The sequence below is a fragment of the Hippopotamus amphibius genome, chromosome 13, assembly GCF_030028045.1.
Source record: "Hippopotamus amphibius kiboko isolate mHipAmp2 chromosome 13, mHipAmp2.hap2, whole genome shotgun sequence".
NCBI lineage: Eukaryota > Metazoa > Chordata > Mammalia > Artiodactyla > Hippopotamidae > Hippopotamus > Hippopotamus amphibius.
This window is the reverse complement of record NC_080198.1, coordinates 102,158,609-102,186,554: the sequence shown is the minus strand read 5'-3', so window position 1 is coordinate 102,186,554 and position 27,946 is coordinate 102,158,609. Positions and strand designations below refer to the sequence as shown.

Sequence of the window (27,946 nt, the reverse complement as noted above, 5' to 3'; positions counted from 1 at the left end):
AAGGGGTTTCTGGCCAGATCCCAGCCTGGACCAGAGGCTTCAATTTAGTTATGTGTCATGTACTTTTGACAGATAGTCTGTATGTCTATATAACAAAAGTTTTACTTTATAGAATTTGTATTCACTATATGTTCTGGGTGATTTCTCTCTCAACATTCAGTGTTCTAGGATCTCAAGTTTTGAAAGACCTCAGCCTCAGGTCTGCTCACTGGCTTCCTATTCTTCTTAATGAGTTGATATTTTTTATTCTTCTGGTTGAAATCTTATTGGTCAGGAGCTTATGTAACTGTTTCTTTCTTCCCGGATACCCTCAGAGAAAGCGTCGTGGCGGGACAGTAAATTCTAGACAAACCCAGAAGCGAACCCGAGAAGCAGCCTCCCCACCCGAGATGGCCTTGGAGGCAGAACCTATAGAACTCGTGGAAAGTGGTAAGATTGCCAGAGACACTGGGCGTGAGTGAACACACGCGCCCAACACACCACCTACCAGCCACGGGCCTCGTGCACGTTACGCAGCCTGTGGCTCAGCCTCGGTTTCCTCACCTGGAACGGGGGCTCGTGCTGTGTGTACGTGTGTAGCAGCTGCTGCGTTGAGCTGTCACAGCCCTGAGGAGTCAACACGGAACACTTAGGACAGTGCTGACACATGACCCTGTAAGGTTTAGTGTAAGCAGTGTATTTAAAAGACCTGCAGTCTCAGATGCGTCTGCCATTCACAACTTAAAGCTAGAGTGAGCAAGAGCTGCCCCCTGGTCACCCCAGACCTCCACAGGTTAGGAATGGCCACTCAGCTGGACCTTTTGGGGATGCACAGCATGAAAGCGGAGACTGCTGTGGGGCTACCTTTTCTCTTTGAAATTGTGTCTCAACTTACTTGGCCTTGGGAAGTACTCAGCTTTCTTCCTTTCTCCTTCATTAAGACAAAAAATTGTCTCAGGAGGCAGACTTGTCAACAGATCTGCATGTGCTGAAGGGAGTTTGGTGCGGGCAGAGGCCAAATTGGCTTTTTCCTTTTCTGCCTGCCTGCTCAGGAGGGTGGCAGATGGCCTCAGTTGAGTCCCTCTGCTCTGTGTATAGTAGGAGTGTTTTTATAATTATGATACCTGAAAACTAACATTTAAAGAGAAGCAACTTGTCTGTATATTTCACGGGCCCTTCAGGGGAGTGAAGTTCTCCATGTGGTCTCTGTGGGCTCTGTGCTTTGCTTCTCACATAGTGCACAGCCCTGCGCCATCCTCCCCTCCACCCAGAGTTGACGTCCTGGTGTCTGAATTCTGCCGTCCTTCAGGAGAGGCTGGTGCAGGAGGCTCCTTGTTTGGGACACTGAACCCTCAAGTGGTTCTTGGAGGGCTCAGAATCCAGCCAGGCCAAGATCCACTGCTTTCCACTGTAGCACTTCTCATCCTCAGCCTTACACCCGTGTGCAGGGCTATATGCACAAGCTGCCCGTTGGATATTGTTTTTTATTTGTAAGAGCCAAAAACTGTGTCCCCCAGAAAGATAACGGCTCTGTAAATTATGGTATATCCATACATAGACTATTCTTTAGAAAGAATAAAATCATTGTATATAAATTATGTTGGACATCTCTGATATATTGTGATTTTTATTCCCGTGAAACTTTTTAATACAAGAGAACAAAACAAGTTTGAATATGTTAAATGTATTACAAGTCACTTTCCCCAAATATTAAACAAGTACTATTTCTAAACGTTCTTCCCTCCTGCTTTTTAATGTTAATAATAATAGAAACAAAAATGGTTGTAAGTCTTGTTTCAACTAAATGAAAGTTGTTCTCTGCCCTTCCTTTCTACCTGGCGGACATGAGTGCCGGTAACCGTTCAGCACATGTCCTTCCCTACTTGTCCTGTGCTCGGGTAGACAGTGCACTGTACTCTAGGGCTCAAAGGCAGGTTGCAGAACAGGCTTGACCCATTTGGGTGGGGTGGGGCTCTAGGGGACCAGTAAATAAACCTTGTCCACGCAAGTTGGGAAGCACTTGAGAGCTAAGTGGAGATTAAAATGTAACTGAAGAGGGTGCAGAGCTCAGCATGACCTGAGGTCTGAGGGGAGCACAGGTTTCAGACCGATCTACCCCGAAGCCTGAGCTGAGCCTGGTCCCTTCTCCAGGCGTGCAGCCCCATCCCACTCCAGGTGAGTCGCTGCCCCTTCCCTGTGGATGAGCAGGTGAGGTCACAGAGGCCTAGCCGTGTGGCAGTGTGAGGCACGGGGAGAGGTGTGTGTGTGCGTGAAGCCCATACACTGTTGCTCACAGCAAAATTCTGGAAAGGTATTCATTGCCTGTCGCCCCTTCTGTACTTCAGGGGTTTTAGTTTGCTGTAAACTATGCTCTGTTTGTAATTATATTCATGAAACTTAGAGCAGGATGCCTTTACTTTGCTCCTAAAGCTTGCTAAAATGCTTTATTTTGAAGCTGGAGACGAGATAGTGGACCTCACCTGTGAATCTTTAGAGCCTGTGGTCGTCGACCTGACTCACAATGACTCTGTGGTGGTAAGTGTTGGAGCGTGGGAATCGCCGCTTCACGGCGGGCCCCCAGCCAGCGCGTGTGAAGGCCTTGGTCACAGGTTACGGCTTGCGCTGGAGAAATCATGCTGTCTGTGACTGGGGCTCAACATGGGAGATGTTTCCGGAAAATCATTTGTCGTGACTTTGTCGATTACATTAATCCCATTAGTAAATCTGTGACCCTGTCCTTTACATAGCTGGCAACAAAGGCTTTTGGGGAGAACTCTGAGGCCCGTCTCTCTTTAGTCCCTGATTCTGCACTTAATACCAGCTGTGTGACCTTGGGCACGTTACTTAGCCTCATTCACTTTGTCCATAAAATGGGGGTAGTGCCATCCATGCTAGTAGAGTATTGTGAGGATTAAGAGATCCTGGATTTGAGTGCCTGGCACCGAGTAAATGTGAGTTTACGCCCTCCTGCCTGGTGGGAATGGGAGTGTCTGCTCAGAAGCAGCTGGGAGGAGGACGCAGGCACCCTGCATCGCCACCTGATGCTTTGGTTGTGTCACGGCTCCAGGGAGGATGGAGCCTGGAGGCTGCTTGTGCGCCCCCGCGCCCCACCCCAGGAAATGCGCCTGCCCCCGTGCAGCCCTGGGGGAAGGAGGCCTGGTCTGGTGGGGCCTGTGGCGCAGCGCTTCTGGCAGACTAGCTCCCATGTGCAGGGGTGCATACCTGTGTGTGGGTGTGGGAGTCTAGGCAGCCCACAGACCCACATCCTAAGGACGCCTTCGCCTCTCGGGCTGCTCCTGAAGTGCCGTTTGATGCAGTGTGCAGTTGTGTGGAGTGACGGGGCTGGGCCAGTGGAGGCGGCTGCTGAGGATGGGGGTGGGCAGGGGGAGGCGCGTGGAGGTTGCCCAGGAGCTGAGTCTTCCCCTCGGCCTTGGGGCCCACTGGTCTGGGGTTATCATGGCTGTGCTTAGAACTTTAGAATAGGGTTGCACTGAGAAGCTTCAAGACTTTAAAAGAAGAAAAGAAGAGGACAGGGAGCTGTCTTCACAAATTAGGAGATTTAGACTCTGGTCAGTCTGAAACTTCTGGGCTGTCCTGTTGTGTGTCCGTCCCTCTCATTCCTTCCCTCCTCCCAGGCAGCTGCTCTTGCTGAGCCAGTAAACTGTCCCCGGCAGGTTATGGATGAATGTCCGTGGAGACTGCCCCTTACACACGAGGCCAGTCGGGACTTTCTGAGATGAGTCTGTGTGCGTTTAGCTGTAAGTGGTCCCTGCTTGGGCCTGATTAGCATGTTTTCTAAGGTACATACATATTGGCTTAGCCAAAAAAAGTTTGGGTTTTCCCATAACATCTTAGGTAACATTTCCCGTAGCATCTTATGGAAAACCCGAATGAACTTTTTAGCCACCCCAACATACACAGCTTGGTTGCTGCTCCCTGCAGGCTCCCTGGGGTTCTGGAAGGACGGCTTCCTTTGGTACCTTGACGGAAAGCTGCAGCCCAGTTGCTGACTAACAGTCCTTATTTTCTCCAGCGCTCAGTGTCCGCCTGTGGTACCCTACGGAGATGGCCATACTTCTGCTCACAAGACCACATTTTCTGCCCTGAAGGAGACAATAAGATTGGCTTCTGTTGGGTGGCAAACCGACATCATCATAACCCCTTTTACGCCTTGGGTTGTTTTTTTGGGTCTTTTTTTGCGCTTTTTAAAAATTTATTTCATTTATTGGCTGCCTTGGGTCTTCGTTGCTGCACACGGGCTTTCTCTAGTTGCAGCACGCGGGGGCTTTTCTTCGTTTTGGTGGGCGGGCTTCTCATTGCGTTGGCTTCTGTCGCGGAGCACGGGCTCTAGGCGCTCAGGCTTCGGTAGTTGTAGCACGTGGGCACAGTAGTTGTGTCGCACAGGCTTCATTGCTCCGCGGCATGTGGGATATTCCCGGACCAGAGATCGAACCCCTGTGCCCTGCACTGGCAGGCAGATTCTTAACCACTGCGCCCCCAGGGAGGTCCCCTGGTTCTGTTTTGATGGCCGGTGCGCCCGCCCTAAATGGGCTGCTTTTCTGAGCTTTCCAGCCTTCTTCATGTTTCCCTGGGTGCGGAGAGTCATTCCTCAGTGTTTCCAGACATAGAATAATTGTTTTGGACTTAATTGCACCCCCCTATTCTAATCATTCTTCATTTTTTGTTGGTGTTTATTTTAATAAATCCAAGTGCCATGTTTTAAATTTACAGTGAGAAGTATACCTGAGGCCAGAGTTCTCACTGTAAGCAGATCTACTTGGAAAACCTAATAGTATTATTAACTCAAGGCAAGGGGCATCTGCTAGAGGAATTACAAGTTTAGGTTGCCTCGGGGCCGGCCTGCAGGAGCATGTGAAATGAATAAATATCCTTTCATAAATTGGGGTGATCTTACCAGTTCCCCCAGAATCCAGGGGGACAGGCTAAGTGTACCACTTGAAGCCCACCCAGGAGTAGATCTGCATCTTTACAGACCAGGATCCAGGGACAACGTTAGAACTCTTGTGAACCCCCTTAAGACTAGATGAGAAACTACACACACTGTACTTTTCTAACTCTAAGAAATCCTAAACCCCTGATGAATTAGGAGAAATTTTAAAGTGCTGTGAGGTGCGATGAGACTTCGTACATCTCTGCTTTGATATTTTCCCTAAAAATTTAACTTAGTTTTGGCATTACATACCCAAAAAAGGCTGTCACTGTTGGATCCCAGGGTAGGTATATCTCTGATTGTCACTGGATAGTGACAGGCCATCTTCCAGAGAGGCTGTACCTACCCTTTCACGCTGCCACCGGTGCTGGAGGTTCTTGTTCCTCCTCATCTCACGCCCACTGCTCTTCCAGCCATCTGGTGCTGCCTAGAGTGTTCCATGTGGTTTGAATGTGTGTTTTCCCATTACTGTTGGGGTTGAACACCGTTTCACGTTTAGTGGTGGTTCATTTTCCTCTTTGGTGAATTGTCTGTTGGAAGCTTTTTTAACACTGAGTCTTTTTTTCTACTCATTTTTCTGTGTGATTGTCTGCCTTGTCTCATTTTTTAAAAATTCTTTAAGTTCTAAATATGAGCCTGCCATTAGTTGTGTTTTGAATCTTCTACTCAGAGGCTTGTTTTTTTCTCTTTTCAGTTTATGTACAGAGGTTCTTAATTTTAATACAGTAGAATTTATCAATTTGTTGATGAAAACGCCGTACCATAAAAATGTTCCTGTATTCCAAAAGTTTTACTGTTTTGCGTTTCACATTTAGGTCTAAAATCCATGTGAATTGAGTTTTGTGTACGGTGTGAGATAAGATTAAATACCTCAGTAAAGTTTTACAATGTTCCCTGGAGTGATTTTGCAAGTCTTTTGTTAGAAGATTTATTGCTCGGTACTAGTATTGTAGGATGCTATAAAAAATAATGTTTAAAATTTTCACTTTTTTGTTTTTATTATTTGCTGATATAAAGAAATGCAGTTGATTTTCCTTTTTTGGTCTAGCAGTTGTTAATCTGTAATTCTTTTGAATTTCTGTGTATACAGGACAAGTTTTGGTTCTTCTCTGTTTCCTTTTGTTCTTGGCCTTAACACTGTGGCTAAAAAATTCAGCACTGGCTGAACAAAAATGGTGACAGTCATGGGCATTCTTGTTTCGTTCCAAATCTGAGTCCTTTCAGAGTTCCACCGCTAAATAAGACCTCTGCTGTAAATCTTTTTGGTTTGTTTATACCCTTTACTATAGTGGAGAAGTTTCTCTATTTCCTGTTTGGCTACAAGTTTCATCTTGAATCAGTGATGAAATTTAACAATTTAATCTAATGATGAATTTTCCCCTTTCGTATGTTGAAGTGGAGAATGATGTTGTTTTCTAGCGTTAAACCACTTACACATTGTGGTCATGACATTATCTTTTTATGTTGCTAGGTTCAGTTTGCTAATATTTTATATATAATTTTTGCCTCTATTTTTATAAGTAAGATTGGTGGTCTGTAATTTTTCTTTATAGGGTTCTGGTATCAAGGTATTGGTATCTTTACAAAGCGAGTTGAGCACCTTTTTTTCCGTTCTCCAGAAGATTTTGTAAGATTGGGACTGTTTCTCCCTTGAATGTTTGGTAGAACTCTACAGTGAAAGTACTTACTTAGAGTTTTAATAGGTTTTGGTAATTAGACTTTTTAAGAATTTGTTGATTTCATCTAGGATTTTCACTTTTATTGGCATAAATTTGTTCATAATGTTTTATGTTCTGTGGAATCTGTAGTGATGTCTCCTTTTTCATTTCTGATTACTGGTTATTTGTGTTTACTGGTTTTTTTAGATTAGTATCACCAGAGCTTTATTAGATCTTTCAAGAACCGACTTTTAGCTTTGTGGATTCTTTCTCTTGTAAGTTTGTCTTCATTCACTGATTATTCTTTTCTTTGAGTTTATTTTCCTGTTTTTCTAATATTCATCATTTCTTTTCCAATAAATGCTTTAAAGATATCATCTTTAGCTGTATCCTACAAATTGTTATTGGTACTTTACGTTTTATTCAACGTGTTTATCAAATTTATATTTTTAAACTTCCAAAATATATGGATACTTTCTTTTTGTTATTGATTGCTTGCAGTATTGGTCAGAAGGTACATTCTGTGGGTCAGTTCTTTGATACTTGCTGGGACTTGCTTTAAGCCTGGCTTGCAGCCTGTGGCTGCCCCCTTGGTTCCTGCCTGGGCTTTGGTTTCTCTGTGGAGCTTTTTATTTTATTTTATTTTATTTTTTTGATTGATTGATTGATTCATGACAGTGTTGGGTCTTCGTTGCTGCACATGGGCTTTCTCTAGTTGTGGCGAGTGGGGGCTACTCTTTATTGTGGTGTGTGGGCTTCTCATCCCGGTGGCTTCTCTTGTTGCAGAGCACGGGCTCTAGGTGCTTGGGCTTCAGTAGCTGTGGCACACAAGCTCATTAGTTGTGGCTCACGGGCTTAGTTGCTCTGTGGCATGTGGGATCTTCCCAGACCAGGGCTCGAACTCGTGTCCCCTGCATTGGCAGGCGGATTCTTAGCCACTTGCGCCACCAGGGAAATCCCTCTGTGGGGCTTTTAAATGTAGGCTTCAATTTTTTAAGAATCCTCTGTGCTTTCTTCCCTCTGGATTATTGTATTCCCTATACTGTTGACCAAATCATTCTTTTTTTATATGTATACCTCTTTATTTAAAAATATGTATGTTTTATCTTGTTTTTGGTTGTTTTCAGTGGGAAAGTTGATGGAAATACCAGCCTGCCATTTGTTGGAAATCTCTGCTTGTTTTCTATCCCTCTGCTTTCTTATCTGGTTTTAATAGTTGAAATAAAGTTTTCAGGCCACTTTTCATGAGCATTTGCAGTCTACCAGTCTCTCCTCTGGCTGGAAGTGATGCAGTGATGGAGAGGGGACTCACTCCTCTCTTTAAGAAACTGAGTGTTTCAGGGGGGACGTTATTAAAAATGGTACTTGCTTGGACTGTTTTCCTTCACTGTATTTCAAAAGATTGTTTCTTTTAAAGTCAGGTTGGTTTTCCTGGGATCTTTTTGTTCTGTCCCCACAGTGCGCAGGTGAGCAGAGCTACTTGCCGCACTCTGTGCCCCGCCTGGCTTGTCATTTATGAGGCTGCTGAAAGGGTCTGCTTGATTGAGGCCTCCTTGCAGGCAGGGGCGGAGCCCGGTCCGTCGCTGGCTGGGAGTAGTAAAGGGCACGGGAGGCGCACAGTGACTGCTAGAATGAGCGGGTGAGCCAGTGTAATTATACATGGAGAAGAGCCCGGACATATCCAACAGTTGGGGAAACGAAACAGATGTCCGTGGAATCTGACACGATTGCTTACTTGACTAGGGTGTTCCTGTCAGCACCAGTCTTCCTGATGCTCCTGGCGCTCCTGCGGTGGAAGTGATCTGTGATTGCTGAGCTCATGCACCTGCTGGATCTGAGGAGCATCCTTTGCAGGCACAGTGGTTGGCGGTGGCGACTAGGAAGGTCATTTAATGCAAGCAGCTCTCTGAGCTCCCAGCTGGATGAGTTTCCTAAAAGTGCGGGAGATCAGCTTGCCTGCAGAGGACCCCAGTGACCCTGCTACTTGGTTTTCCCTGTCTTACTGCTAGGGTTCCATTCTGTGGTTTCACCCCAGCACGTTGCTACAGCCCTAAGAATGCCGAGTGTTTTGTGCACTAGTAGAAGAAGGGCTGTGACATGGGTGTCAGCGTTTCCAGGTGTTCTGAGGCTCACCTGTGCTTCAGAAGCTCACAGGGGCTCTGGGTGACTGACCTGGAGTCACTGCGCCCAGGAGTGGAAGCAGGCGGCACCAGTGCTGCTGTGGGTTGTTCACGCTCCACGCGTCTTCTCTGGTCTCTAAGGCTCTGTCTGTGGTTTATCCCAGAGTCAGGAGAGAGGAGCCAGGCTAACGGTGGGGTGGGACATGTGGGTCTAAGCTCGGGCCAGTTTGTCACAGCGTTGATTTGGCTGTTCATACTAGGGTTTGGGGGACTGTTGTTTTTTCCAGGTGGTATTTTGTTTCTTTGAAAGGCCTCTTAGCCAGATGAGAGGCCCAAGAGCTGGTGTTGTTCCTGTTTCCATCTGTTTACTCCTGCAGCCAACATTTCTGAAGCCCCGATGCTTTTCCCTGTCTGTCTCTTGTGCTAGGAAGCACGCTGCTGCCTGCAGGGCTGTGGCCTTGGGGAAGGGACATTCCAGAGCACCTGCGGGACACCTGCAGCGTTCCCTCCCTGGGTGGAGGGAGCACTAGTGATAGTGCCTTGCGTCCATCAGCGAGGAGGTTGCTCGGTCACAGGAAGGGTGTGGAGCTAGACGCTAGGCTGTGGTGCTGTTCTTTTCTGCCCTTTGGGCAGGAAGCCTCACCTCTGAGCTGTTCTTCCATTGAACATGGGGGCAGAGTCGTTCCCAGTGAAGGAAGCTCTCTGGCCACGGAGAATTCCTCTACCTAGTGGTGAAGTATGGAGCTCCTGCCATGTGCCAGCAGCGTCCTGGGCCTTGGGACTTCCCTGGGGGAGCTCAGTGTTCAGGTCCGGCCCTGGCTTGGCACTGCCGAGAGGTGAGCTGGGCCTGACTCACAGGAGCCTGTGGTGGCCTGGGACCCGATGGCATCACATTCCTACCAGGTGCAGCCACACCTGGTCAGTGGTCTGTCTTGACAAAAGGTGGTAAAAGCAGTGCTGGAGTTGAGGAAAGCTGGGTCTTCCCTGCCCACAGCAAAATTTCCTTCCGCTCCTGGCTGACTTCAGAACTCCCCTTTCTAGACTTCATATGGGACAGCACCTTCTGCCAACCCAACCTGGTCTTCTAGGTCACGGTTTAGTTGCTCCATGGCATGTGGGATCTGCTCAGACCAGGAATCGAACCTGTGTCCCCTGCATTGGCAGGCGGATTCTTAACCACTGTGCAACCAGGGAAGTCCCTGTCCCCAATTTCATAGTCACACCTTTCCAGCTTCTTCTCGGGGGAAGGGGAAGCGTCATCTGCAAAATGAAATCTTTATACTCAGACCTTCTTCCTTTCTGGGATGGCTATTTGTATTTGTCAGGTTTGAGGCTGGAAAAACTGAATCCACTCAGTTGTTCTGGAGCAGAATTGGATTTTGACACATGGGAGGAGTTGCTTCATGGTGTTGTAAAGGCTGGAGGAGCAGGTCTCTAGGAATAGCTCCCAGTGTCTCAGCCTTGACGCACCGTGGGAGCTGCTGCCTCTGCGCCAAGCAGGAGCATGACAGGGGCAGCTGCCATCTGTACTGACCTCTTTGGGCTAAGGAAGTGCTGAGGTGTCTCCTTGCTCGGGAGGACAGACCTGGGCTTGGAACATTGCAGCCTCCTCCATGACCGCCTCTTGATACCCCCGTCCATGTCCACCAGGAGCAACACCTACAGCCGCCGAATTGTCCTCCACCCTCCTGCCCTCCAAACGGCACGAGCGTCTCACTGAGGGAGCTCAGGTCATGTGCAGAGTCCCCACCGCAAGGGGGTTGGAATAGCGAGTGGAGCGTCCCGTCTCTGGGGGGCAGGGTGGTGCGCCAGAAGGGAGGCAGCCAAGGAGAGGGGGCGGCAGGGCTTTCAGCAGCAGTCCTGAGAGCTCTCCCGAAGCAGTCAGGCACACACACAAGCAGGAGGGCAGGGGGTGCTGCTGGTGATGGTGCAGACTGACTGATTTGAACCTGTTGCCGCAGAAATAGTCTTAAGGGAAGTTATGAGTGCACACACCCTTGAGGACGGCAGGTTCAGCTCCAGACCACCACAGTGACGCGGGTGTCAGAAGAAAGCAAGTCACGATGAGCTTTTTAGTTTCTCAGCGTGAGTAACAAAGTTGTTTGTGCTGTACTACAGTCTGTTAAGTGTTCCATCACACGTTATGTCTAAAAAAAACAGTGTACATACTTTCATTTAAAAGTACTTTATTGTTAAAAAAGGCTAACCATCATCTGAGCCTTCAGCTGGTTGTCATCTCTTTGCCGCTGGAGGGTCTTTGTCTTATCTTCGATGTTGGTGGCTGCTGACTGATCAGGGTGGTGGTTGCTGAAGGTTAGGTGAGGGTGCCTGTGGCGATTTATTAGACTAAGACAACAATGAAGTTTGCTGTAGTAATAGAGTCTTCCTTTCGTGAACAGTTTCTCTGGAGCATGCAGTGCTGTCTGGTAACATTTTACCCATAGTGGAACTTCTTTCAAACCCTGCTGCTGCTTCATCAGCTAAGTTTATGTGACATTCTGATTCTTCTTTATTTCAACAGCCTTCACAGTATCTTCACCAGAAGTAGCTTCCTTCTCAAGAAACCACTTTCTCATCCATATGAAGCAACTCCTTGTCTAAGTTTCATCGTGAGATCACAGCAGCTCAGTCACAGCATCAGGCTCCACTTCTAATTCGAGTTCTCTTGGTTTTTCCACCACATCTGCAGTTCCTTCCTCCACTGAAGTCTTTTTTTTGAACCCCTTAAAGTCATCCACAAGGGTTGGAATCAGCTTCTTTCCAACTACTCACCCATGAATCATAAATGTTCTTAATGGCATCTAGAATGGTGAACCCTTTACAGAAGGCTTTTGGTTTCCTTTACCCAGATCCATGAGAGAAATTACTGTCTATGGCAACTAGCCTTATGAAACATATTTCTTAAATTATAAGACTTGAAAGTCGAAATGACTTCTTGATCCATGGGATGCAGTGTAAGCAGGCAGGAAAACAACCTTCATCTTGTTGTCCATCTCCATCAGAGCTCCAGGGTGACCAGGTGCGTTGTCAGTGAGCAGTGACATCTTGAAAGAAATCTTTTTTCTGAGCGGTGTGTCTCAGCAGTTTAAAATATTCTGTAAATGATATAGACACATGTGCTGTCACCCAGGCTTTTGCTGTGCCATTTGTAGAGCACAGGCAGAGTGAGATGGAGCATTGTTCTTAAGGGCCCTAGGAGTTTGGGAGTGGTAAATGAGCATTGGCTTCAACTTAAAGTCACTAGCTAAGGAGAGAGTTAGCCTGTCCTTTGAAGCCCCCCCCCCCTTTTTTAATTAATTAATTAATTGTGTTGGGTCTTCGTTACTGCACACGGGGTTTCTCTAGTTGTGGCGAGCTGGGCTACTTGTCATTGTAATGTGCGAGCTCCTCATTGCGGTGGCTTCTCTTGTTATGGAGCATGGGCTCTAGGTGCACGGGCTTCAGTAGTTGTGGCACACGGGCTCAATAGTTGTGGCTCATGAGCTCTAGAGCACAGGCTCAATAATTGTGGCACACGGGCCTAGCTGCTCCACGGCATGTGGGATCTTCCTGGGGCAGGGATCGAACCCGTGTCCCCTGCATTGGCAGGCAGATTCTTAACCATGACCTGAGCTGGATCTTCTGGAGAACTTGCTGCAGCTTCTACACCAGCACTTGCTGCCTTACCTACACTTCTATGTTATGAGATGGCTTCTTTCCTTAAACCTCTTCAGCCAGCCTCTGTCAGCTTCCAACTTTTCTTCCGAGGCTTCCTCGCCTCTCTCAGCCTTCATAGACTTGAAGAGAGTTAGGGCTTGGCTCTGGATGAGGCTTTGGCTTAAGGGAGTGTTGTGGCTGGTTTGATCTCCCATCTAGACCACCCAAACATTCTCCACATCAGCAGTAAGGCTGCTTCACTGTCTTATCATTGTGTGTTCATTGGAGCAGCACTTTCAGTTTCCTTCAAGAACTTTTCCTTTGCGTTTACAACCTGACTGACTGGCTCAAGAGGCCTGGCTCGAGGCCTGGCTCAGCTTCCAACATGCCTTCTCACTGCCTTAATCGTGCCTGAGTTTGATTTAAAGCCAGGTCTTCCTTTCACTTGAAGACTTAGGAGGATTATTAATTGGCCTGATTTCAGTATTGTTGTGTGTAGGGACTGGGGAGGCTCAGAAAGAGGGAGGGAGTCATGGAACAGCTGGTCTGTGGAGCAGCCAGAACACATATTTGTCAATTAAGCTCACCGTCTCATGTGGGTGAGGTTCACGGGGCCCCAGAACGATGGCAGCCGTACCGTCGGAAGTCACGGATCACATATGACGGTGATGATGAGGATGGTTGCCATACTGTGAGAATTACTGAAAGGTGACGCAGACACGAAGTGAGCCGATGCTGTTGGAAAAATGGTACCAATAGACTCGCTGGACACGGGGTTGCCACAGACCTTTAATGTGTGAGAAATGTGGTATCTTCAAAGCGCAGTAAAGCAGATGTGCCTGTAGTTGGGCCATGGGCTTGTCAGGTTCTCACTAGCTGTTTCTGTAGGCCTTGAACACAGGATTGGATTGAGTTCGGTCCTTGGTGTGTGCTACTCTCAGTAGTCCCTGCATGGCCTACTTTGGCTGTTTAATTATTTTTAATAAGGTATTTAGCACTGCAGTACTTCAGCCTTTTCCCAGCAAAGGCTCCATCTCTGGCAGTAGTCCACGTGGAGTGAGGACCAGGAGAACATGTGGGGCTGGTCGTGGGCTTCAGGCCCCTGGTGCCGTGGGGCAGCTTCGTGATCTCACCCAGTCCTCACAGCAGCGAGGGGCTGTGGGCACCCATGCATCTGTTTTCAGAAGAGGAAGTTGGCAGCTCCCAGAGGGTAAGTGACTTCCCAGGTCACGCAGCTCCCAGCGACTCACCAGACACCTGGGGGCTGGGGCCCTGTGTGCCAGCTGCTGGGAAGCTTTGCTGCGCCCTTGAGGATTTTGCATTTGAAACAAATGCTTCAATTTTTTTTGTTTAAGAGTTTAAAAGAGTACAGAATAGTTTATGTCAAATTAATTGTGTCTTTCTCTTTTGTTTTTCTCCTTTTTCAAAGATTGTTGAAGGTGAGTGGTTTCTCCTCCCTTGGGTTTGGGTAGAGAGCGGACTTGGGTGCACGGGCAGTGCCGGCAGGCCTCGCCAGCTCTGTAGGTGCGGGCACACGCCCGGGATGTTGCCCTGCTCGCACCTGCAGTCAGTCCCCTTCCTGCTGAGGAGACTTCGGCCCAGCCACCTGTGCGCAGCAGGGGTGGGGGCTTCTCCTGGGAAGATGGGAGGGTGGCCTCCGTGCAGCTGGGACTGGCCTTTCCCGGTTAGGAAGGAGGGTGGGTCGTGAGGGTGGTGGGACTGGGAGGCCCTGCCCTGAACATGGACTCACTCCTTAGAAAGGAGGCGGCCAAGGAGGAATGCCAGGAGGCTGCGCCAGGACCACGCTGATAGCTGTGTGGTGAGCAGTGATGAGGAGGAGCTGTCCAGGGACAGAGATGTGTACGTGACCACCCACACCCCCGGAAACACCCGGGAAGAGGCCTCTACTGGACTCAGGTACCAGTGTGCCCACTGCTCTGCTGCTGCTGTGCTGGGGACAAGCTCTCTGCCAGGAAGTCTCTGGATACATGGGCCCCCCTTGTCCCGTGAGGATCCCCTTCCTTCCTCTCCAATTTTCAGTGGAGAGGTTGGGGCAGAAGACAGGGTATTAGAAATACGGGACCTTCAGCTTTGAGCCCTGGGCTCAGGGAGGGCTTGTTGAAGCATCGGGGTGGCAGATGGGTCCAGACCTGGGCTCAGCTATTCCCACTGTGACAGGGGTGCGCCAGGCACTGGCAGGGCGGGTGTGAAGAGCTCCAGGCTGGAGGCCAGCCCCACCACCTGAGGTGGACAGCAGACCCAGTGGCCCCCAGCCTCCTGCAACAGGAATGCTTGGAGGAAGGCGTTGCTCGGTGCAGCCCCTGCTGCAGACAAGGAGGCTGGAAGGGGGGCTCTGAGGGAGCATAGGCCAGAGGTGGGGGGAAGGGACAGGGTGACTCTGGTTGTCTGCACCTTCTCTTGCCCCCATCTCTCTCCTCCCCTTTCTCAGAGCTGTCCCCACCCCCACTGGGACAGCCAGCCTTCTTATAAGTCTCCCAGTGCCTGTGTTAGGGCAGGGTCAGAGGAGGCTCTTGTGAGGGGATATGGGCGGCTTATATGAAGCCACTTAGAGTTAATAATTGAATGTTTGCGTTTGCTGAGGAACTGACATGAGCACTGTGATTTTAGGCCCTCTGGTACTGTCAGTTGTCCCATCTGCATGGACGGGTACTCAGAGGTAAGCAAACTTAGCTGTGTCTTCCCTGATTCCGGTTTTCAAACTGCTTCAGTGAAAGGATTAGGTAAGAGACACTCCTCGTTGGGTGGGGTTTGCTGCCCCAGTTTCGCGGTCCCACCTGGGCTGGCACACACCTGTGAAGGGCCCCTGCGGTCCTGCGCTCTGGCCCCGTGTGCCCTGTGCAGGCACATTAGTCCTGTGTTCCCCGCCGGGCCTAAGGGGAAGCTGCTAGTGCTTCCTGTGGCCCTGGGCCCCCCAGCGCTGCCCCACTGGGTGCCTGGGGCTTCCTCAAACCCCCTTGGGCTGTTGCTGCTGGAGACTGGCTGCCGCCTCTGCTCTCGGCTTCAGAGACATGGCTCACACTTGCCTGAGCCTACAGAGCAGCATCCTTAGTTCTGCAGACCACCTCCCTGCTTCTCCTGCTGCAGCCCCTGGCCCTCTCCTCTTGTTTGTCACCGTAGAAATGGGTGGGAGTGGATTCTCTGGGTTCCCACTGCTCTGGTACAAGACCAGACGTGCAGCCTGCTCTCTTTCATGTTTTCTAGATTGTGCAGAACGGACGTCTCATTGTTTCTACAGAGTGCGGCCACGTCTTCTGTAGCCAGTGCCTCCGTGATTCCCTTAAGAATGCTAACACGTGCCCAACTTGCAGGAAAAAGATCAACCACAAACGATACCACCCCATTTATATATGAAGTGTTGAGAGCCGCTCAGGAGAGACGGATGGACAGAAACAGCCTGACTGCGTTCTCTACGTGGCCTTACATGGGCTATCTGCCTCCAGTTTCTTGAGCTCAAAAAGACTATTTCAAAATCAACATCTGATATGTAAACTGCTCTCTTGTTTCCAACCCCGTCTTAGATCCTTTGTTACCTCTAGTTTGATGCTGTGGAGCTGGAGCCGGGGCCCGCCCAGGCCAGGGTCTACGTCTGCTTCTCTGGGTGGTCTGGTTCTAGGGTAGGAGAGAGGGAGTCAGGCACATTGGAATCGAGCATCGTGGTTCCAGCCTCTTTCTGGAACCTGCACGTTTACCAAGAAGTTTTCCCCATTTCGAAAGTTTGCCCCAGCTTTCTACTGGCAGTGCATTGAGGGCTGGCCCTGGTCGGAGAGCAAACAGGTCCACCCAGCTCTCCCGGGCACGCTACCTCATCCCAGGCATCTGCCCACCACAGTGACCGAGCCAGACAAGGTCCATCCGGCCTGAGGATACCAGGTGCAAGCATGGCCCCGGGAAGACCAACCACTGGACTTTTTTTTTCTTTCCTTGAGATTCAGAGGTCACCCGTGATTTCACCTGCATGGATGTCAGGGGTCCTGCAGATCCTGAGGACCTCTGCGGGGCAATCTCCAGTTTTCTGAGAACGAAATGTGCAATAAAGCCCGTTCTTTGCCTACTTCTCAGCAGCCCAGGAGATGTAGCACTATGAGTGTCCCTCAGAGGCCTCATGTCGCCTACAGAGCAGTGCCTGTCTCGCCCCGCCCTGTCCACCACCTGTTCTCAGGAACTTTACCCATGCCCGAGTTCACCTGGCGCAGGTCATGCAAGGTCAATGGGGCAGGCACGTGGTCGGGTGTCCTCTCTCTTTTCTGATAAAAATCCATCCTGTGTTTACCACATGCCCTTTGGTCCTCAGTTCCCACTGCCTGATGTCTACTCAAGCATAGACCCTGGGCGGTGGTGGCAGTAATTGTGGCCTTATTAGCCGCCCATGACCACGCTGTTGCCCAGGTCACAGCCACCCTGCATTTCAAAGAGCTTGGCTCTCCAGACTCGAGCTGGGCACCCCCACCCCTGCAACTGACATTCGTTTCAGAAGCTGCTCTTCTGGCCTTTGGGCCTTGATCCTTCGGGCTTTGATTGCTTCTTAGGTTTTGGTTGGCAGAGTACGGTGGCCTCTCCTCCCCAGGAGCCCAGATAACACCTTCTGCTCAACCCCACATGGGGGAGAGCCTCTGGTCCTCAAGGAGGCGGTGAGGCGGCCGGAGCTGACCTGAGCTGCCCCTCAGGCTTCGGGGTGGCTCATAGGGGAGAGGCCTTGCAGCGCCTGCTGCCTCCACCTCCGCATCCCTTCTTCCTCAGAGGGCTTCAAGCCAAACCAACAGCCTTTTTGTGTGAAAAATCTTCGCGGTGGGAAAGGGGCCTCCTCTGGCTTTGCTAGCAATAACTGACCTTCACTTCATCCTTCTGGAGGGGCAGGGACTCGGCACAGAATCCGCTTTAAACGGGGCTGAAGGCGCGTCCCTCCTCTGTGAGAAGAATATGGTTTCATTCTTCATTCTGACTTTTTAACTGTTTGGCTCACTTTCAGTTCGTTTGATGAAAGTACTCTTTTCTACTTGGAGTCGAGGGCGAGACATCTGTTCTCATCAGCGTGGTGTGCAGTGTGTCTGCCCGTTGATTGGACATCATCGCCATTAAGTTCCTTCTGGGCTTCACGGAATGCTCTTTTTTTATGTTCTAACAATTCCCAGACTTCAGGAGCCAAGACAGCCACGCAGCCAGAATCTCCTGCGTTTTATGCTTAAGGGCAAAGGGTTGATCATAAAGGTTGTATTCCTTCATACTAAATTAAGTTGGGAAAAAATGTTTCGTTTCTACTGTTCGGAAATTGCAAAATAGGAAAAAGTTGATACGAAAAATCCTTTCCCTTCCTCAGTGTACATAGTTCAAATCTTTCTTTGTTACATTTAAACTATCCATGTATGTCCATCTGTTTTGGACTCCTCTGCGAGTGTTACAGGCGGAAATAAACCATTAATTTGAACCAGGTCTCTTGTTCGTGCACTCATTTGCTCTTTGGGATTGATATCATCCCGCACCCCCCACTTGCCCAAGGTATGTGATTCCTGTCTGTCTGCCTGTGTGCAGGAAGGTTGATTGGTCATCTACCACCAGAAGCCAGCACGTAAGAGGTCATCCTTGGAACAGAACCACACGTCCAGGCCCTGGTATGCCTAAACGAGCAGACTGTTAACCTCAGCCGCTAAGAAGTGAGGTCGGCCGTGGGCTGCCTGCTCAGTCTGGCCAGTGCCAGCTCAGGAGGGGAGCCCTGAGCGGTGTGGACTTGGATTGACCTGGGGTCCTGGCAGTGCAGTGCACACCGCCTGCCCCACCACCCTACACAGTTTGTCTTCCCAGGAGAGCATGGCGTGCCTGGTAGTGCCCCAGATAAGCTGTGCTGCGGAAGCTGAAGTGACGGAATGGGCTTGGGGTTCCCAGAGAGTAAATATTGGCAGAGCCGGCCTTTGCCTGTCTGCCCTTCTCCATTCCTATGAAGAGGTCGATAGAACAGGCTAATGTGCTGGGTGGCTGGGGCCCAGAGGCACACGACGGTGCTAAACTTCAGAGGCCTGCCTTCCTTTCTGTTGGAGACCACCAGAGACAAAAACAACAGTTATTCAAATGCTTACTGCACATTTGCCACACTCCTAGTACCACACTTGTTGGCTTTGGTGGATATTGAGAAACCCTGCTACGTCGCTGCCCTGCAAGTCTGTACATCATTGAGGGAGATAGTTCCCCAGGCCAGTGGAAGATGAAACTGGCAAAAGTGAAGTACAGGAGTCCAAGAGAACAGGGAGGGATGCTCAGCTGCGCTTCTCAAGGTCTGCAGCTTGTCTGGGTAAAGAGAAGAAAAAAGAGTTGTGAGTGCAGAGCCGAGACCCAGTGCCTTCCCGGTGTGCAGGCCTTCTGAGACCCGAGGGGGTGATTAACCAGACACTTCTGGGTGGCCACCCCAGGCCAGTAGTGTCCTGAAGCCAATAGCCAGGTGAGGCCTCCATCCTGGGCAAGCCCTGGGAGGAGAGGAGAGTCCCATGAAAGGGCAGGGAGTGTGTACCACAGGCGTGTACTGGCAGAGGGGGCCCCCCAAAGCTGGCTACAGAAGGGGCGTGCTTCTAGGTTTCTTATTTTTGAAACTTAAGTGGTGTCCTTAGGACTTTTTTTGTTGTTGCCATATAGATATTTAATTGGTTTTGTATGTTAATTGGGTAAGCATCCTTGCCAAAGGCTCATTCTGTTAAGAATCTGGACTCCGTTGAATTCTCTGTGTTCACAACCATATCATCTGCAATGAAGTGTTGTTTCTAATTCTTGGAACTTTCTTTTTCTTTCTGAACTTGTTAGATAACTAACAGGTAATGGAGGTTCCTTTTCCAACCACGAGGTAGGAGTTTTGTGTTTCATTTCTCTTTTATTTTGTCAGAATGCATGTATGACTCTGTTGGTTCTTTTTCTACTTCTACTGAGACATAGGATTTTCCCCCTTTAGATCAGTTAATGTAGTATATATCACATTGATTTTTTTTTCCCAGTGTACATCAGCTTTGTATTTCTTGGGTAAATCTACTTTGTTCATGATGTGTTTTGTCTTACACATTTCTTACTTTGTTTTGCCAGTATTTGGTTTAGGGTTTTTAAAAATCCATGTTTGTGAGTTACATTGACCTATCATCTTACACTGTCTTTGTCAGGTTTTGGTTTCAAAGTAAGGCTGGTTCCCTACAATGAGACTAAGGAGAATTCTCTCTATACCCTGGATTCAAATTATTTGTTCCATGAATGTTTAGTAGAACTCAAAGATAAAATTTCTGGGCTGTTTTTATTAAGGAAAGATTTTAAAATACTGATTTGATTTTTTTTTCAATGTTTGAGAATTATTCACATTTAAGTCAGTTTGTTAGGTTACAGGTTTCTGGGAATTTGTGTATTTCATCTCTTTACAGGTTTTACTATAAAGTTCAAAATATCCTCTTGTAAGCTACTTAGTCTCTGTAGCATGTTTTTATCATTAATACTAATTTATGCTTTCCCTTTTATTTTTAATCAGTTTTGTTAGAGATTTGTCGGTTTCATATTCTATTTATGTTAATTCCAGTACCCAAAGTCTTTGTGGGTCTAATTCTGAGGCCTTTTATTCCTGCTGGCTCTTACTAATGATGACTTCCTTCTTTGTGTGCTTTGTAAACTTTTTTCTCCCTTACTTTGAACTCGTGTAACTTGATGTACTGTCTGAAAATTCTTTGAGACCTGGATTGAAGATGGGGTCCTCCAGAAAGTATTTACCATTGCTTTTTTTTTTTCACCATTGCTTTTTTTTTTAACCCCTGCTTTTATGAGGTGTTTAAGATTGTTACCAACTCAAGACTACTATATTTATTTATCTTTTATACTGTGAAATACAGCACACAAAAAGCACACCTCACTGATTACTTAAAAAGTACAGTTCCGTGAATTACCATAAAGCAAATGCACATCAAACAACCCACTGCAACAAGAAACAATATTACAACATCTTAGAGGCCCCTTGTCCTCCCTCCGGGTCAGTACACTCTTGACTTTTCCTCCAAGGTAATTGCTTTTCTAACTTTTGTAGAAATCACTCCTTTAACTATAATTATAGTTTAATTACCAAAACACACAGTCCTAATCACATAATTTACTTTTGCCTGTTATTTGAACTTTAAATAGATGGAATCGGGGACTTCCCTGGCAGTCGAGTGGTTTAAACTCCACGCTTCCACTGTAGGGGGCATGGGCTCAATCCCTCGTCAAAGAACTAAGATCCTGAATGCTGCATGGTGCAGCCAAATTTAAAAATAAATAAATTAAATAAATAGATGGACTCACTCAGTGTGTATTTTTTGGAGGAGGGGAGTGGCTTCTGTTGTTCAGTATTCGTGAGATTCATGTTGTGTTGTTTGTTCATTTTCCTTATTGTATCGTATTTCATTGGATGAATATACTTCAGTTTATCCATCCTATCAGTCATTTAAGTTCTTTTGCTATAAGTAGCCAAAAGTGAACATTCTGCAGTTTTGCTCACATACCTGTTGGACATACGGACATATGTGAAATTACTGGGTTATAAGGGAACAAACATTCAGGAATACCCACAAATATGTGTACATTAAACAACACAATTTTAAGTTACCAATGGTTCAAAGAAGAAATCACAAAGAAAATTAGAAAATAGCTTGAGAAGCATGAAAATGAGAACACAACATACCAAAACATGTGGGGTGCAGTGAAACCAGTGCTTGGCATGTTCATAGCTATAAATGTCTACATTAGAAGATCAAATCAATACCCTAACTGTATACCTTAAGGAACTAGAACAACCTAAACCCAAAGCTAGCAGAAGGAAAGCAATAATAGACAATGAAGCAGAGAGAAATGAAGTTGAGACCGGAAAATAATAGAGAAAACCAAGGACACCAAAAGTTGTTTCTTAAAAAAAAAATGTTTCTTTGAGATCAATAAAATTGACAAATTTTCAGCTAGATTGATTAAGAACAAGAGAGAAGACTCAAACTACTAAAAACAAAAGAGAGGACGTTACTGAACTTTATAGAAATAAAGATTATAAAAGACTCCTGTGAACACCTGCATGCCAAGAAATTGGATAACAAATGAAATGGACAAATTCCTCGAAACACTAAGCAAAACCAACTCCAGAACAAATAGAAGATATGAGTAGACCTATAAGAAGTGAGATTGAAACAGTATTCAAAACACCGACAAAGAAAAGCCAAGGACCAGGTGGTTTCACTGATAAATTCTATAAAACGTAAAAAAAAAAAAGAATCTTTTTCAAATTCTTACAAAAAATTCAAGAGGAGAGAACACTTCCTAACTCATTCTGTGATGTCAGTAATGTCCTAATACTGAAGCCACACAGAGACTCTACAGGAAAAGAAAACTGCAGAGCATTATCTTCTGAATGCAGATGCAAAAATCCTTAAGAAAGTGCTAGCACACTGAATTCAGCAGCATTTTAAAAGGTTTATACACCATGACTATGTGGAGTGTTTTCCCAGAAATGCAAGAGTGGCTCAGCCTATGAAAATTGATGCAATACCCCACATTAATAGAATATAGGGGTAAAAATAACATGATTATCTTGACTGATGCAGAAAAAGCTTTTGACAAAATCCAACACCCTTTCTTGATAAAGACTTGACAGGCCAGGAATAGAAGGAAAGCACCTGGACATAATGTCAGCCATTTATGAAAAGCCTGTATAGCTAATGTGCTCAGTGGTAAAAGACTGAAAGCTTTTCCCCTAAGATCAGGAACAAGACAAGAATGCTCACTTCCATCACTTCTATTCAACATAGCACTGTGAGTTCTAGCCAGAGCAACAAGTCAAGAAAGAAAAGACATCCAAGTTGGAAATGAAGAAAGAAAAGTATATGTTTGCAGATGACATGACCTTATATCTAAATAATACACAATATACACAGTTGCATTATGAATTCAGCAAAGTATGGGATACAAATGCACACATCAGTTGTATTTCTATATGCTATCAATTAACAATCTGAAAGGGAAATTAAGAAAATTCCATTTTCAATAGCATCAAAAAGAATAACAGGAATAAATTTAACCAGGTAGGTGCAAAATTTGTACACTGAGACAGTGAAAGAAACATTACTACAAAACATTGCTGGAAGAAACAAACCTAAATAAATAGACATCCTATGCTTGTGGTTTTGAAGACAGCATTGTTAAGGTGGCAATACTACCCAAAGCAATATAGTATGGAATCAATGCAATCCCTGCCAAAGCCCAATGGCAATTTTTGTAGAAGTTTATATAGAATTTTAAAGGACCCAGAATAGCTACAACAGTCTTGAAAAAGAAGTTGGACAACTCACTTCCCAATTAGAAAACATTATAAAGGTACAGGAATCAAAATAATGTGGTGCTGGCTTAGGGGCAGACATAGACCAATGGAGTAAGATTGAGAACCCAGGAAGAAATCCTCACATCTGTGGCCAAATGATTTTCACAGAGGTTTCAAGACCATTCAGTGGAGAAAAACCCAGAGGTGCCTGGAAGAATGGATATTCATATGCACATGAATGAGGTTGGGTCTTTAAACCATATAAAGAAATTTATAGATTTATAAAATTCTTAGAAGAAAACAGGAAGGCAAATATTCATGACTGGATTTGGCAGTTTTCTAATATATGACACCAAAAACACAGGCAACAAAAGGAAAAAGAAATTTGACTTCATTAAAATTGAAAACTTTTGTGCATCAAAGGATACTATCAGGACAGTGAAAAGACAACCCACAGAACAGGAGGAAATATTTGCAAGTCGTCTATCTGGTAAGCGCCTAATAACCAGAATATATAAAGTGCTCCTACAACTCAACAAGAACAAAAAATCAGCCCAATTTAAAAACTGGCAAAGGACTAAAACAGGTAATTCTCCAAAGAAGACATACAAATATCCAATAAACACATGAAAAGAACTAAACTTCCTGAGTCATGAGTGAAATGTGTATCAAAATAGCCATCAGAATGGCTATTATGAAAAACACAGAAAATAAGTGTTGGTGAGGATGTGCAGAAATTGGAACCCTTGTGCATTGCTAGTAGAAGTATAAAGTGATGAAGCTGATCTAGAAAACAGTTTGGTGTTTTCTCTAAAGATTAAATATAGAATTACTATATGTCCCGGCAATTTCACTCCCAGATAGGTGCCCAAAGGGATTGAAAACAGGGACTCAGATACTTGTATATCAATGTTTATAGCAACATTATTCACAAGAGCCAGAAGGCAGAAACAACCTAAATGTCCATCAACAGATGAATGGATAAACAAATGTGGTATATCCATACAGTGCAATATCACAGCCTGAAGAAAGTGCAATTCTGATATGTACTTATAACATGGGTGAACCATGAGAACATTATGCGACATGCAATAAGCTAGACACAAGTACAAATATTGTATATTTCCACTTATATGATGTCCCTAGAATAGGCAGATTCATAGAGAAAGTAGAACAGAGATTACCAGGGGCTGGGGGTGTTGTTTAATGGGTACAGAGTTTCTGTGTGGGATGGTGAAATGTTCTGGAAATGGATAACAGTGACAGTTGTACAGCGTGGTGAATGTAGGTAATGCTACTGAATTGTACACTTGAAAAGGATTAAAATGGTAAAGTTTGTGTTATTTTACCATAATTTTTTAAATTAAAAAAAATACTAGCATAATATTATCATTCATATATCTATATAGAAATAAAAAATCACACACACACACACACACCACCAGCACCATTTATGTGTCCTTGGTCTTTATTCCTCTGTTTTCAACCTGGAATAATTTTCCTGCTGCCCAAAGAACTTCCTCTAGTATTTCTTTTAGTGAGTTCCTGCTGGCAATAAATTCTATTTTTGTTAATCTGAAAAGGCCATTATTTTACCTTCATTCTTGTGTGATATTTTTGTTTCTGAGTAAAAAATGACAGGTTGCTGTCTGATGTGGTTGCCGAGAGCCATGTGTGGCTGAGTACCTGAAACACGGTGAATCCACGTGTAGAGGCTGGAAGTGTGAAATACACACAGGAGTCCCAAGACTTAGTATTAAAAAAAGAGTATTGAGGTATCTTGTTAATAATTTTATATTGATTACGTGTTTTAGTCATATTTTGAATATACTGTGTTAAATACATTACAGTTTTTAAAAATTATCAGTTGACAGTTTTTTCCCCCAATTACTCTGTCGTCCTGTTGTTTCCTAGCTTCATTTCTGCTGCGGCCAGCTGTCACATACCTTTGAAGATATGTGAATATTTTCTTTGGCTGAGTTTTTTCTTTGTTTTCAGCAGTTTGGTAATGATGTGCTCAGGTGTGGTTTTGCTTGTTTTTATTCTGCTTGGGGTTCACAGAGATTCTTGAAACTGCATGGACATCGCATCAATTTTGGAGAATCTGCTTCTGTGGTATTCTCTCTTCTTGCCTTTTGGGACACCAGTTATACATATGTTAAACTTTCAACTGTGTCTCATGTATGTTTTATTCTTTTCTGTTTTATTGTTTTTTTCCTCTTTGTGCTAGTTTTACATTGAACTATTTCATTAAGCCTCCCTTGTGCTGTGTCTAGTCTGCTATTAATCTGTTGAAGTCTTAATTTCAGTTACTTTTTTCAGTTCTAGTTAATTTCCTTATAGATGACAATTCTCAATTTTTTCTATTTTTTACACCTTTTCCTCTATTTTCTGGAACATATTAATTATAGTTATTGTATAGTCTTTACCTACTAACTCCAATATGTGACTCACCTATGAGTTTTTATAGTCTTTTTATTTTCAGTAAAATGGCCATGTGGCTTGACATGCCTAGAAAATTTTGAAAGCTGAACTTGTGCCTAAAAAGAAAAATCGTAGAGGCTGCAGATGCTATCTTCCTCTGCTAGGCAAATGGAGCAGGTGTTCCTCACCTTCATCTGGCCGTGCACTAAGCTATGTCAGGGCAGTGTTGCAGTTTGGTAAGGTTCTGTCTACCACTGGCTCACTTCTACCTTTAGGATACCATTAGGGCTTCGCACTGAGCACCAGGAGAACCTGTCCCTGGTTAGTCCTCATCTCAGTTATAAGATGGAGGAGAGATACTTAACAGCCTCAGGCCATATATGAGAAATAGATCTACTGGTATTGTAGGGTTTGTTACTATCTTACAGTCTGTTTACCTGAAAAATATAGTTTGTCCAGAATTTTTTCTTGTCTCCATACGTGATTGACAATTTGGCTGGCTATACAATGCTACTTTATTTATTATTTTAATATTTATTTACTTTTTATTTATTTTAGCAGCACTGGGTCTTAGTTGTGGCATGCAGGCTTCTTAGTTGAGGAATGAGGCATATATGCGGGTTCTAGTTCCCAGATCAGGGATCAAACCTGGGCCCCCTGCATTGGAAGTGCCGGAGTCTTACCCACTGGACCACCAGGGAAGTCCCTACAATTCTACTTTATATGTGATTTTCTTTCAGAATTTTGAAGGCCTTGCTCCACCATTTAGCAATGAATGTTACTGTTCAGACATTTAGGGGGTACTTCCTAAGTGGTGCAGTGGCTAAGAATCCACCTGCCAGTGCAGGGGACACGGGTTCAATCCCTGCTCCAGGAAGATACCACATGTCACGGAGCAACTAAGCCCATGCACCACAACTGTTGAGCCTGTGCTCTAGAGCCCGTGGTCCACAACTATTGAGCCCATATGCTGCAACTACTGAAGCCTGCACGCCTAGAGCCCATGCCCCGCAACGAGAAGCCACCGCAATGAGGAGCCTGCACACCACAATGAAGAGTAGTCCCTGGTTACCACAATAAAGAGTAGTCCCTGGTTGCCACAACTAGAGAAAGTCCGTGTGCAGCAGCGAAGACCTAACACAGCCAATAAATAAATAAATAAATAAATATATTTAAAAAAAGACATTTAGGGGAGATTATTTTTTCCTGCCTTTTTTTTTTTTAATGTGACATGTTTTTCTTCCTGAACATTTTAGGCTGTTGTTTTGTTTGTTTGTTTGTTTGTTTTAAATCTCTGGTTTTCTACAGTTAACCATCTTCCTTGGTGGGCTCCTTCAATCTGGACATTCAAGTCCTTACTTCTGGTAAACTGTATTATTTCTTTGAAAAGTTATTTCCCTCTATTTTTTCCCCCAGAATTCTTATTGGAATATGCTGGGCCCCCTGGATTGAGATTTTAAGTCTCATCTCTCTCTGATTTTCTCTGTCTTTTTGTTCTACTTTCTGAATAATTTCCTTAACTTTATCTTGCATCCCTTCTATTGAATTTCTTTTACAATTTTGGCTGTGTTTTTAATTTTCTAGACTCCTTTCTTAAACATCTCTGAGGCTACTAGCAGTTTTTGGACAATTTTTTGATTCCTAACATTAAGTTCCTTTGCCTGCCCCCTGCACACACGTTTTTATATCTGCACTTGAGCCACTTCTTAAATGATTGGTGATCCTTCACTGTCCCTTCATGTTTACAGGCGACAGGTTGAAAAGCTGATTAGAAGCTCCACGTGGGCAGAGCTTTTGACCTGTGGGCTTCAGTTCTGGGTGAGCGTCAAGAACTGCCTGGTTCTTTGGGATCCCCAAACATTAATGTGCCTATAGCCATTCCAGCGTTGTATAGTTTCTGCAGAGAATTCCCTGTGCTCTGTCTGGCAGTGGAAGCCTGCTGTCATAGTTCTGCTTGGGGCGAGGAATGGCGTGAGCAGGGGTGCTCAACTGTCCTTTCTGCAGACTTAATAAAGCCAGAAATTAGAAAAGGCTTTCTAGGTAATGACACATTATCTAATGCTCCCTGGTTATGAATTGTGAGATAATGAACACATCTAATTTTTCTTATAAAATTGTCTTGTGTTACTAGTACATATTCGTATCTTGGTTAATATTTACTGCACATGAAAGTAATGAAACTTGACTTTTACAAAAATATCCAACATATGCCGCCTTTTCCTGGAAATGGTTCTAAGAGCCTTCCAGATCATGAGGGTGCTTTGAGTGGCCATCTCCATGCCTAAATCCTCTCCAGGATCACTGCCCACAACTCCCTGTGACCACTTGTGCTCCTGCCAGACTGAGTTGCTTTCACTTTTAAGAGTATACACAGACCTTTCTGGCCCTGTCCTGCATTCTCCCTTGTGATGGTTATTTTAGGTCAACGTGACTGGGCCCTACTCATTTGGTTGGGCATTGGGTGCCCAGACATTTGGTTAAACATAATTCTGGATGTGTCTTTTGAGAGTGTTTCTGGATGAGATGAACATTTGCTTTGGTAGACTGAGTAAAGCAGATTGCCCTCCTCCACATGGGTGAGGGACTTCCCTGGAGGTCCAGTGGTTAAGATGCTGCACTTCCAATGTAGGGAGCTCAGGTTCAAACCCTGGTCAGGGAACTAAGATCCCACATGCAGTGCAGCCAAAAAAAAAAAAAAAACAGAAAACCTGGGTGGGACTCATCCCATCACTTGATGATAGAACAGAAAGACAGCTTCTGTTGCCCGAGTGCCTCTGAGCTGGATCATTTGTTTTTTTTCCTACCTTTTGGTCTCAAACTGAAACATCAGCTCTTCCTGGGTCTCATACCTGCTGGCTTTTGGACTAGAACA

General features: G+C 45.7%; 1 protein-coding gene across 1 annotated transcript in view; it reads left to right on the top strand.

Moving 5' to 3' along the window:
- The window catches only part of RNF4 (ring finger protein 4), a 34,263-nt gene extending 16,471 nt beyond the window's left edge, over positions 1 to 17,792 (top strand). Inside the window, 8 exon segments of the mRNA XM_057704578.1 lie at positions 315 to 429; positions 2,435 to 2,514; positions 6,796 to 6,823; positions 6,826 to 6,863; positions 13,774 to 13,783; positions 14,102 to 14,261; positions 14,973 to 15,021; positions 15,567 to 17,792. Coding sequence (XP_057560561.1) covers positions 315 to 429; positions 2,435 to 2,514; positions 6,796 to 6,823; positions 6,826 to 6,863; positions 13,774 to 13,783; positions 14,102 to 14,261; positions 14,973 to 15,021; positions 15,567 to 15,716 — 630 coding nt within the window. The 3' untranslated portion in view covers positions 15,717 to 17,792.
- The last annotated feature ends 10,154 nt before the right edge of the window (positions 17,793 to 27,946 follow it).